This window comes from Sorex araneus, chromosome 2, assembly GCF_027595985.1.
Source record: "Sorex araneus isolate mSorAra2 chromosome 2, mSorAra2.pri, whole genome shotgun sequence".
Classification (NCBI taxonomy): Eukaryota; Metazoa; Chordata; class Mammalia; order Eulipotyphla; family Soricidae; genus Sorex; species Sorex araneus.
The window spans coordinates 86047184-86059560 of record NC_073303.1 but is presented as its reverse complement, the minus strand read 5'-3'; the positions used below and the strand labels follow the sequence as shown (position 1 = coordinate 86059560).

The 12377-nt window shown below is 44.3% G+C and overlaps 1 protein-coding gene across 2 annotated transcripts in view; it reads left to right on the top strand.

The window, feature by feature from the left end:
- Positions 1-5211: 5211 nt before the first annotated feature.
- Positions 5212-12377, top strand: part of RAB2A (RAB2A, member RAS oncogene family) — a 71010-nt gene continuing 63844 nt past the window's right edge. Inside the window, exon 1 of one of the 2 annotated variants that reach the window (XM_055126361.1) lies at positions 5212-5556. In XM_055126361.1, the coding sequence (XP_054982336.1) occupies positions 5511-5556 (46 nt within the window). In that variant the 5' untranslated portion in view covers positions 5212-5510. Of the gene's footprint in view, positions 5557-6125; positions 6215-12377 lie in introns of those variants that run through there. The other variant, XM_055126362.1, reaches the window with a different exon arrangement.

Genomic DNA, 12377 nt, shown 5'->3' with positions numbered 1-12377 from the left:
AGACTGTAAAGAGACCTCTTAGAATTCAATATTGCCAAGGTACTGTGGTCACACAGACCTGGGCAGCTGCTATGAAACCCATTCTGGGTAAGTCATGAGTGAGGCTTAACCCACATACCCACTTCAACACAAAGCATGCATTTAGGAAGTGGTCGGGAATAGAGTCTGGCTTGCTGTAGGACAGCAAAGTGTGGGGATTACAGTAAGGTCTTTGGGCAAGCAGGTGCCCTGCTTTGGGAATGCTTCTTTCTGGCTGTAGGGATGCAGCTTGATTGCTAGCAATCCAGTGGGCACTGGTGGGTACTGATGGGGACTGGGTCTCTTTGTATGCAAAGAGTAAGCACTCCTGGTAGTTGTTCTCTGATCCAAGTAGCTCATATATTGCTGAGAGTTTGTGGAGTTTTCCTTAGAGATTTGCCCTTAGGGTCTATTAGTATGAAGAGTAAGTTTTTATTTGGCATCTACCATGTCAGCTGGACTGAAGCGATAGCACAGCGGGTACAGTGTTTGCCTTGCACGCGGTCGACCCAGGTTCGATTCCTCCATCCCTCTCGGAGAGACCGACAAGCTACTGAGAGTATCCCGCCCGCACGGCAGAGCCTGGCAAGCTACCCGTGGCATATTCAATATGACAAAAACAGTAACAACTAGTCTCACAATGGAGACGTTACTGGTGCCCACTTGAGCAAATCTATGATAGTGCTGCAGTGCTACCATGTCAGCCAGCTGGCAGCCAAGTTGTGAGGGGTCACCAAGATGCTGTCTGCAATTAACTCTGGCCTGGCTTCATCATCATCATCATCATCATCACCCCGTTGATCGTTCAATTTCTCAAGCGGTCTCAATAATGTCTCCATTCGTCCTAGCCCTGAGATTTTAGAAGCCTCTCTTTACTCATCCTTCCCAACGATGCCGCATTGGAGGTTCTTTCAGGGCCAGAGGAATAAGACCCATTATTGATGGCCTGGCTTATATTCTATAATTACTTGCCTCTCATTCCATAGGATATAAGGATGGTATTGACAGCTATTTGGCACACATCTCTTTTGTTTGTTTGTTTTTTCTTATTGCTTCAGGAGATAGCACAGTGAGTAGGGCATTTGTCTTGCACACAGCCGACCCAGGTTTGATTCCTCCATCCCTCTCAGATTCCTCCATCCTTCTGAGAGAGCCCGGCAAGCTACCGAGCGTATCCTGCCTGCATGGCAGAGCCTGGCAAGCTACCTGTGGCATATTCGATATGCCAAAAATGGTAAGAACAAGTCTCACAATGGAGAGTTATTGGTGCCCACTCGAGCAAGTGCTACTGTACTATTGCTTCAGAAGCTCTATTGTCTGAGATTCAGGTTTGTTTTTATTTAGATTAACCAGATTAACCAGATTTGGTGTGACTGAGAGTGGAGATAAATATGTTTTCCTTATTTGATCATCTTGACCCAAACTTATCCTTAGCTCCTAGCAGTTTGTATTTAGGTATTAGGATAGATTACCTAGAGAAGGCTACATATAAACCAGGAATACGGTTCAGCGTGAATGAATTTGTCAACAAAAGTTGGGAAATAAGTATGAAATTTCACATGCAAGGAACAGAAAGTGTCAAGTTCATGGGTCTGCTCAGGGAAGTTCAAGTTTCACAGGGAAATGAGTTAGTGGCCCATATCCTCTGAAGTTGGAAGATAAAGGAGAAAGGGAGATCATTGTTTGGGTACAGTGACTAGTGTTTAGTGGCCTTTGTTCCTATTGCTTAATATTTTCTCTTTGTTGAGTTCCTACTATGTAATTTTACTAGCAACCCACCAGGAGTGAACACAGAGCAAAGAGTAACCCCTGAACACCATGAAGTGTGGAACCCACCAAAACCACAGAAACGATGCAATATAAGGGCTCCATTGGTATCTTTGGTAATTTTATTAAAAGCAAGAGAAAAAGCAGCAAAAATTAACAATTTAGCTAAAATGATTGTATACAGAGAAACATTAAATTGAAAAGTCACACAACTTAATGGACACAATATTTTCACACCACATATTTGACATAGGCCTAATATCCAAATAACATAAGATACTCACAAAATGCAACAATTAATAAAACAACCCATTTAAAAAATGGGCAGAAGAGTTTAACAGATACTTCACCAAAGACATTCATATATTCAATAAGCACATAAAAATATTCATTATCACTTACTATCAGAAAAATGTAATGGTACTTGGGTAGTGTGGTAACATACATTTTAATTCCTATAAAATTGTATCCTTTGTAAATCAACAATGCCTTGATCTTTTAAAAAGGTAAATAAGTTTAAAAAAGTAAATAATTTTGTCTTCTACTTCCTCTTCCGAAACTATGCTCTATTAGAATGTGGTCTGGGATAGCTGCAACCATCATGAATGAAGCGAAGTATATAAGTAAATCAAAATAACAAAGAGATAATCACCTCAGACCTCTGAGAATAGTCTGTAACAAAAGGATCAAAACCAAGAAGTGTTGGCAGAGATGCAGAGAGAAAGGAAACTTCATACACTATTGGTAGAACTATAAACTGATTCAACTTCTATGAAAAACAGTATCAAGCGATTGAATTGATAGTACAGCAGGGAGGGTGCTTGCTTTGCATGCAGCCCACCTGGGTTTGATCTCCAGTACCCTATATGGTGCCCTGAGCCCACCAGGAGTGACTCTTGAGTTGAGAGCCAGGAGTAATCCCTGACCACCGTTAGGTGTGGCCCCCAAACCAAAACAAAACAAAAAGCAGCAATAACAAAACAAAAAAAACAGCATGAATGTTCTCAAAGTATTTTTTTAAAATATCTGATATGTTCTGGTAATTTTACTCCTAGGTATTTATCCAAAGAACACAAAAACACTAATTTGAAAATTTATATGCACAACTGGGTTCATTTTAGCAGTACTTATAATAGCACATGGAAACACCCCAAGCATCCAATGACAGAAAAATGGATACAAAAAAAAGATGTGTTGCTATGAATAAGAAATACTAGTGAGATATAAGAAAAGATGAAATCTTGCCTTTTGTGATAACATCAATGAAACTGCAGAAGATCATACAGTCAGAAAGAGAAAGACGAAAGACAAATGCCAAATGAGCTCAGCATTTGTGGGATATAAAGAAATAAAGTAAGGAACAAAATCAAAGGAAAACAAATCCTTCAACTCCTAAAGACTATACCCTGGGGTTAGTAAAGAAACAGGGAGCTGGATACTGAAATACTGAAATGGGGGGAGGGGGCGTGGATGGTGCCGAAGGGCTAATGGTACCTGGGTGGTGGGTGTGGTGTTGTAACATACATTTTGATCCCTATAAAATTGTACCCTTTGTAAATCAACATTGCCTGACCTTTTAAAAAGGTATCACTGTATCACCGTCATCCCGTTGCTCATCAATTTGCTCCAGCGGGCACCAGGAATGTCTCCATTGTGAGACTTGTTATTGTTTTTGGCTTACCCAATATGCCATGGGTAGCTTGCCAGGCTCTGCCGTGGAGGCGAGAAACTCTCGGTAGCTTGCCGGGCTCATTCATCTTATTTCTTGAATGTATGCTTCGCTTCATTCATGATGGTTGAATGTTGCAGCTAAAGCAGACCATATTCTAATAGAGCACAATTTTGGAAGAGGAAGCAGAAGACAGTCCTCTTCCGAAATTGTGCTCTATTAGAATACGGTCTGGTTTAGCTGCAACCATCATGAATGAAGCGAAGCATACATTCAAGAAATGAGGTGAATGAACAAAAGTTAGTCTTTCTTTGAAACAAATTTTCAAATGGCAAATTATGAGTATTCAAAAAAATTTCAAACCACACAAACAAATTTCAGTGAAAGGTAGAGTTTCCAATCCCACCTTCTCCTTTGATTGGTACCTGTGTTTCCTTTAAGAGGGTCTATGCAACGGAGTATTTAAAGTGTCGTCCTGTCGCTTTTTCATACTACTGGTTTTCAACCTTTATATACCTGCAGATCAACACTTGACTGGCAGTTGAAACCCATTACGTGTACAACGTCTTTATATAATAATAAAATAAAAGTTATGCATTACCATCACAATGTATCCTTTCTACATCTTGAGTATTTGTAAATAACATACACAATATTAATTTATTATAAATATATACACATATATACAGTAACAATGACAGTCCTCATTCACCTGATCCTGAAAGAGCCCCCAATATACCATCTGGCTACACTAGCACGTGACAGGGACGTATGGAGACGTAACTGGTGCCGGCTGGAGCAAATCAATGAACAACGGGATGACAGTGATGACAGTGATACAGTGAAATATATATACATATATCGTTTTGTGCCTTGTTCTCATTAAGCATAAATCAACTTTTTGCTCTTAATTAGGAGCTGCATAATATCACACCACAGGGGTATATCATGATTTACTTCCTATTCCTGACTTACAGTGCCCAATTCACAGATGCTCCCACTTTCACTGTCAAAGAGCTGTCCTCAAACACAGTGGTACTGTGGCCGTCCATGCTACTTTGAAATGGTTTCTGAACTAGTAGCATCTCCTATTTTGGGTGGGGGGGGTGCGCTGGGAGGAAGGAGAGGATAGGAGGTTTTTGCACCCAGCGATGCTGGGGGCTGACATATGCGGGGTCGGGGTGGCGGGGGATGCATGCCTCCCACAGGGATCGGACCAGGAGCTTGCAGCTACCTCGTGGGCCTCCAACACCTTTTCAGAAGCTGGACGACGAGGCACGAGAGCCACCACCACCTGCTTCCCATCACGTGCCCTGCAGCCCCACGACAGGCACGAACGGGGGACCCGTGCAGCGCGCTGTGACGAAACCAAATCTTTCCCTCCCCTCCCCCAGTTTCCTCCCAGCCACCAGGCTCGCCAGCTCACGAGCTGGAACACTCCTACGCCCAGCCTCGCCTAGCTTAGGGCGGACCAGGACGCACCGGGAACTGCCGGCTGGGCGCTGGGCGGGACTCCGGGAGGGCTGTGTCACGGACAGGGCCGTGTCGGGGGCGGAGCCCATCCGGGGGCGGGGCTGACCAGGGGGAGGAGCTCTTGCGAAGGTGGGGCCCCGGCCCTGCAAGCTGGCGTAGGGGGCGGGGCTCCGGCCGGCGGCGCTCTGGCGGGGGCGTGGCTTACGGCCGGCGGCGCTCTGGCAGGGGCGTGGCTTACGGCCGGCGGGGCGCGGCTGGCGTACGGAGCTCCTCCCCTTTCCGCCGCCGGCGACGGCGGCCGCAGCACTTCCGGGTCGACGCGGAGGCGGGGCGGAGGCGCCGCGGCGGCTGTTATTGTTCGACAGAGCTCTGTCGGGCGCTGCGTCCCTGGACTCGGCCAGTGTCAGTTTGTCCCGCTTGCTCTTGGCCCCTCACTCCGGTGTCAGACGGCGAGCGCAGCGGCGACGGTCGGGGCTTGGCGTCTCCAGGCCGAGCGGCGCCGGGGTGAGGGGCGCGGAGGAGGAGGAGGAGGAGCAGTAGCTGGAGGAGGAGCCGTGTGCCCTGGCACCGAGCGGCCGCGGCCATGGCGTACGCCTATCTCTTCAAGTATATCATCATCGGCGACACAGGTGAGGGCCCGGGGCGCGACCGGGCGGGCGCGGGCCGCCTGCCGGCCCGGGCCGAGGGGGCAAACGGCGTGTGTCGGCGGCGCGGGCGCGGCCCCGGCGCGGCGCCTCCCTCCCTCCCTCCCTCCCTCCCGGCCGCGCCGCTCCATTTCCGCAGTGCTGGAGCTGGTGACGTGGGCACTGCGAGCGGCGCGGCCTGGCCGGGCCGGCTCCTCCGGGGCCCCCGCGCGGGCCAGCGCTGCAGCGGGCCGCCGCCGCAGCCGTTTGCGGGGACCCCCCGTCCGGGACGCGTCTGACGGGGCGGGGGGCGGCCGCGCCGGCGCCCCTGGCCGCGCCCGTGCTCGCTCGCGGTGGAGGGGAGGCTCGGTCGGGGGCTTTCTGGCCTGCCCCGTTTGCTCTGACCTCTACCGCGCTATCTGCCAAGGCCGGGGCACCGCGCTCGTGGTGTGGGACACCCTGCTGAGAAGGGGGGGAGAAGGACTCTTGGGGGAAAAAAATTCGGGGGGGGTTAAATTCTGTGTACCATCCTTAGCCCCCCACCCCCCCACCCCCCGAGCAGCAAGTCCCATCTCAGTCCTCGACGCCTGGGGAGTTCTTTTCAGTCGATTCTGTAAAGCGTCAAGAGTGGCGTCGCCTCTTGCCACGTGTAAATTACCACGGGGTGGGTGACTTGATAGTACTGCGGGCTGCAGCGCTGCGGGTGGGTGTGGTAGGTGGGGTGGGGGTGGGGGTGGTGTGTGTCTGTATGTATGTGTGTGTATGTGTGTGTGCCTGCGCGACATTGATTTTTGGAGGACAGTATCAAATCGGGGTTCCAACTGCTTGTGACTTGCGACCCCTTCCTAGGAGGAAGTCCTTGAATTATTATATCTCACTTAAAAATCATACCCAAGTATTTTACGGATAAGTAAAGAAACTCTTTGTGTAATATTTTTTAATACCTGTGATTTTGGGGGGTGTGGGGGGGCATCAGTTTGAATCTAATAATAAAACTCAGACTTGTTCAGGTGTTATAACTATTAATATACTAGGGTCTGATTTCAGTGACGGCTCTTGCACAACTTTGGACCCTTTGCACAACTTCGGAAATGGAAGCAGCAACTTGTGGCTGCACTAGTGATAGAAGCCGATTCGATAAGTAACACAAGAAGCATGCTGATTACTGCCTAAGAAAACATGTGTTTTTTTTTTTTTTAAAAAAAGGTGTTTTCACCGTATTTCCAAGGTGTTTTGATATATTTATCTAAGAAAACTATATTTTTCTACTAAGTCCTATGGGAAACAGTGTTTTGCAACTGTCTCGTTTTTTGTTCGTTTGGTTTTTTAAATACAAAATGTCTTCGTGTGTGTTAAATGAGAAGGAAGGGAGGTTCTGGACCTGGCTGTGAAGCCAAAACTGCAGCGGAAATTCTTGTTTTGAGTGGTTTGATAAGTAGGAGCCAGTGATGGTGGCCATTTATCTGTACTAAAGGTTCAAATTAGCCTTTGTAAGTACCCACCTTTCAACTTTCTGCTTGAGAATCAACTGTGGTTTCAATGTACTGATAGTTGTTAGGCTACAAATACTGGTTAGTGCTCTGTTCTCTTGGAATTTGTCATTTGGAAACAACCCCAAGGGAATTCAAAAGCAGATACTTCTTTCTTGCCAGTACTCTGAACACCTGACACTGGCCTGTTTATAGCAGTGCTTTCTCCCTTACTGCTGTTCAGCCAGTAAGTTGACTGTCAGACTAATCGTCCTGAGACATGGCTATCAGGAGACTATTCCTCTGCTCACATCCTTCAGGTAACCTTTGAGAAACTCCAAATGTTATCCCTATCTCTTTTCCAACTTTTCTCATTATTCACTCCTCCCTCCCTTGCTTCTGGCACTTGTCTTACTGATTGATCTCTGTGAAGCCCCCTCCCCCCCAATACTTCCCCATTGCTTTCTCTGGTTGGTACGCTTTTTCTGGATATTGTCTGTGTGTCTTGCATAATACATTTAGTATCAACATATTCTTATGGATGTGTCAGGATTTTTTTGTCAATACTGGTTAGAAGTTAGTAGTCCTCCTTAGCTGGATATAACTCACTTTGTATCATTCTTTTGATATAACTTCCTGACCATGAAGGAATCTAGATAGTTGAGGAAGAACCAACTAGTTGTAGAACCAATAGTTGTAGACTTTCAGACAGAAAGGGTGATTTACATGGCTTTATTTTAGCTAGAAATAAAAATTTTAAAGCCATGTGAAAAAAATTGACTGCATTTAAATTAGCACAAAAGTAGCTTAACATGCCAATATATTCCTGTTGTTACGCATTAGTGATACGGCAATATAAGTTTTTAAGCAGGATTTTGGGTTTTGCCACTCCCTTGTCATTGATGCTTTAGTTGAAAAACTTTTTTTTTTTTAAGTTTTTGGGTCACACCCAGTCATGCTTCTGTTATTCCTGACACTGCACTGAGGAATCACTTTTTGGCCATCTTAGGAGACATTATGGGATTGAATTGGGGTCAGCTGCATGCAAGGCAGGTGCCCTAGAGTGGGCACTATCTCTCCAATCCCAAAACTTTGGTTGAAATCTTTTACTGGATTTCTTTAATTCCAGGTATTCCCCAGGTTTCAGGTACATTTAAAATAGAGGCCAGAGAGAGAGTACAGCAACTTGGGTACTTGCCTAGCATGTGGCTGAGCTACGTTTAATTCCCAGTCCCTAGTGCCCCATTAGGAATGAGGCCCAAGCTCAAAATCAGAAGCCCTGAGCACCACTGGGTGTGGCCCCAAAACAACAGTAAAATAGTTCCCAAAGACAGTAAACAGTGTAATATCCATAATTCATATTTTTTTAAGTTGCTCTTCAAAAACATGTATCTTGGGAGCAGGGGGGACACTTGGGTCACACCTGACTATATTCAGTGACTTAACTCCTTGATCTGTGCTCAGAGATCACCTCTGGTGGTGCTCAGGGTGTCCTCTGCAGTGCTGTCAGTCACGTACAAGGCAAAACCCCTAACCCATGTATTATCACTCTGACCCCCAAAACATGTAATTTAGAATGAAGGAAATAACTCTTGCTTTTCCTAATCTAGAAAGCAGTCATTCTTAGCTTGTTTAGCTCTGGGCAATGAGATAATAAAGGAGGACAAATGTGAAAGTACTTATTTTCTAAGAGAAAGGAACAATGCCCATTTTCCTTTTCAAAATTCTCTTTCATAGAAGAGATTTTTGGAGTTTTTTTACATATCATGATGATTCTGCTGAAATTCTTGGCTTCCTGTCATATGGCCAAATACTATTAAAATACAGTTTTTAAGAGAAAGATTGTTTTTTGAAAAACTTTTTCCAGCTTCATTGAGTTACAAATTTTTGGAATTTCAGGAATTCAGCTTTAATTACGTGTATGCGAGTGTCATCACCTCCACAATAGATTTTTTAAAAAATCTCTCATAAATGTGCTATATGAAGAAGCAGTGTATGGGAAAAACAAATGGCCAAAGCCATTGGAACTGGAGATTTTTGTCTGTAGAACTGAGCTTACACAGAGGGGGTTGTGGCTAGGAGTGAAAGGAAGTGGACACTATTCATGGCTGTGGTGTTGGAATGATGTATACATGGATGAAAAGTATAATGAACAGTGTTGTAAAGCCCAGTACCACAATATAAACAAGAAAAACAACTGTAGCTTTTAAGTTTTTTATGGGTAACATCTTATTCTGGATAAAATCAGACCTTTTTCTAAAATTTAATTACTTGATTCATTTCTGGCCACAGCAGGCTATACTTGAGGGACCAGGAGGTGCCAGGGGTTGAACTTCATGCAAAGTGTGCTTCAGCTCTTTAAGCCATCTCTCAAGCTGAAGAAATCATTTAGGAAAAATTGTTATTTGAATCTAGATATGAAGTAGAAATTGATTTCTAAAGAAGCCTGGCCTAATGGAAAATATCTGCAGAGGGAAAGACTTGCAGTACATTTATAATTGTTGCTCCTGAAATTCTGGCATCTGCTTCCTGTTTTAATCTGATCCATAATTCATTCTTCCTTTTCATTCCCTTGCATTCTTCCTTTTCATTCCCTTGCATGGTTATGTTCTATCTGATATGCCCCTTCTTGTCCCCCTACTAACCCAAAATGAAAGGTTAGGTTAAAATTTTTTACCTGGAGCTGGAGATACAGTGGTAGGGTGCTTGGCCTTGCAAGCAGCCAACCCAGGTTCTGTTCCTGGCATCTATCTGGCTTCCCCAAGCCTGCCAGAAGTGAGTACAGAGCCAGGAGTACTGATCCCTGAGCATGGCTGGATGTGGCTCCAAGCCCAAAAATAAATATTGAAAAGAAAATTATTTGTATCTGGCTAACCCTTATTCCACCAATTCTACATTCTACTTGTCCTCCTCTCTTTTATTTTTTGTTCTTTTTTCCTCAGTCCACATGGTTTTTTTTTTTCTCCCCCCAAGTTTAAATATTTTTAGGAGGGGTACATAATTGTGGCTCAGTGGCCCTAAATTCAATTCCTGGCATGACTTGAAAAAAAAATCTTTTGGGGGAATAGTATTATATTAAAAAAAAAAAAAAAGAAGGGGCTGCCGCGATAGCACAGCAGGTAGGGCATTTGCCTTGCATGTGTCCGATCCAGGTTTAATTCCCAGCTGCCCATATGGTTCCCCGAGCATCGCCAGGAGTAATTCCTGAGTGCATGAACCAGAGTAACCCCTGTGCATTGCCGTGTGTGACCAAAAAAGCCAAAAAAAAAAAAAAAAAGTCCAACCTAGTTGCATATTATCATATTATCCAAATCTTTTTTTTTTTTCAGTGCCAAGAATTTAACCTACAGCCTCATACATGCAAGGCAGGTGCCCTACTTCTGAGTTCCATTTCTGTTCCCAGAATCTTTTGAACTGCACTGAGTGGTGCATAAGGGGCTATTGCTAACTAATGCTCACTTGATTATGGCAGTGCTCTGGGGATTAGACCTGGGTACCTTCATGGACGGCATGTGCTGTTTCTTTGGTCCTGAATCTATTTTTACATTGATATGTAATTGCTCGTAATATTCCTTTTAGGTGTCCCACATAATGATTTCACATTGGTATGTATTGCAGAATGATGGCCACAACATCTATCAGCACACACACAGTTTTAAAAGTTTTCTGCGATAACTTGTTTTATAACTTGGAGAGATAGTACAACAGCTAGAGAGTTTTGTACACAGCTAGCCAGGCCTGATCCCTGGCACTGCATATGGTCCCCCGAGCACCAGGAGTGATCACTTAGCAGAGAGCCAGGAGTCGGCCTGAATGAAAAGAAAGAACTTGCTTTGTTTGGGGGCCATGCTGGCTGGCAGTGCTCAGGTGTTTTTCCTTGGATGCTTAGGGGACCCAATGTGGTTTCAGGGATTGAACAAGCATTTGCCACATGCCACTACCTTATCTTGTCTGGACCCAATGATAAAAAAATTATAAAATGTGTACTATTGGGGGCTGGAGCGATAGCACAGCGGGTAGGGTGTTTGCCTTGCACACGACGGACCCAGGTTCGATTTCTAGCATTCCATATGGTCCCCTGAGCACCACCAGGAGTAATTCCTGAGTGCATGAGCCAGGAGTAACCCTTGTGCATCACCGGGTGTGACTCAAAAAGAAAAAAAAAATGTGTGCTGTTAGCTTTCAACTCTGCAGTGCAATGGTTACTATACTCTTCGTGGTGTACATATGTACCTTATGTGTGTTAAAACTTTCGTATTAAGCTTTATTATTACAACTGGAGGTTTGTAACTTTTGGTCATTTTTAAATCTTTAATGGAAAACTTGCTTTGTCTTGAACATAAAAGTTGAGCATTCACTGTCAGATTTTTAATACGTGTGGATGGATTTTTATTATGAAGTATATCATTGAGTAGAAGCACATGCACGTGTAAAATATGTATACATAGTTGTCTTTTAAAGGTAGAAATAAAATGATGCTAAAGAAATACAGTCATCACATCCTTCCTCTCCCAGCCTAAATTTTATGTTCATCCTTCCCTTACTTCGTAGTTGTATCACTGATATGCTTCTAAGCTATATTACTTAGTTTTGTCTGTTTCTAGGTGTATGTAGATGAATTTTCCAATAAGAGCTAAAGCATGTTTGAAACCTTTTAAAATCATCTAAATCTTTATGTTTTCCTAAAACTTTTTTCTCTGCATGTTGTTTGCGATTTTTCAAGATGACTGGCCCTTTCTTTTCTCTTTATCTATCTCTCCCTCTACTGTTTTTATAAATCAAGTTCACATTTTCTTTCCTCTGATAATTTTGTATTTCTCCTGCGACTGTATTGAACTATAAAGGCTGTTGCCCAATTGTTTTCATGCCTGTTTCTCCCTTCTTAACCTCTACTGGTGAATTTATGTTTCGGTGTAAATCTACCTTCTCATTGCAAAAAAAATTGCTAGCTCTTCTTACTCGGTGCTCTTTTCCTTTTTTTCCCTGCTCCATTCCTGCTTCTCCTCTAATATGAAGTTCATTTTCTCCTTATCTCCCCCAAAGCCACCTCTCCCTCTTTTAACCTCACCAACCCTCCTTTTTTTGCTGTTTTATGTGAGCAGATTCCATTTCTGCCTGCTCAGCTGTTTTTCTCTCGTTCTTTCCCAGCTGTGCTTGCTCCATTTTGTCTTTCGCTTCTCATCCTCAATCTTGAGGCTGTGTCCTCTGCTCAAAACATGCTGCCACACATTGACCTTCCTGGTCCATTTTCCAGCCTAATATTTTCTGCGTGAAACTTCCCAGTTGATTTCATCAGCCTGGTTTATCTACAAGTTTTAAAATATTCTGTGTTCTGACTGTTGGTCTTTACTTGCAGGT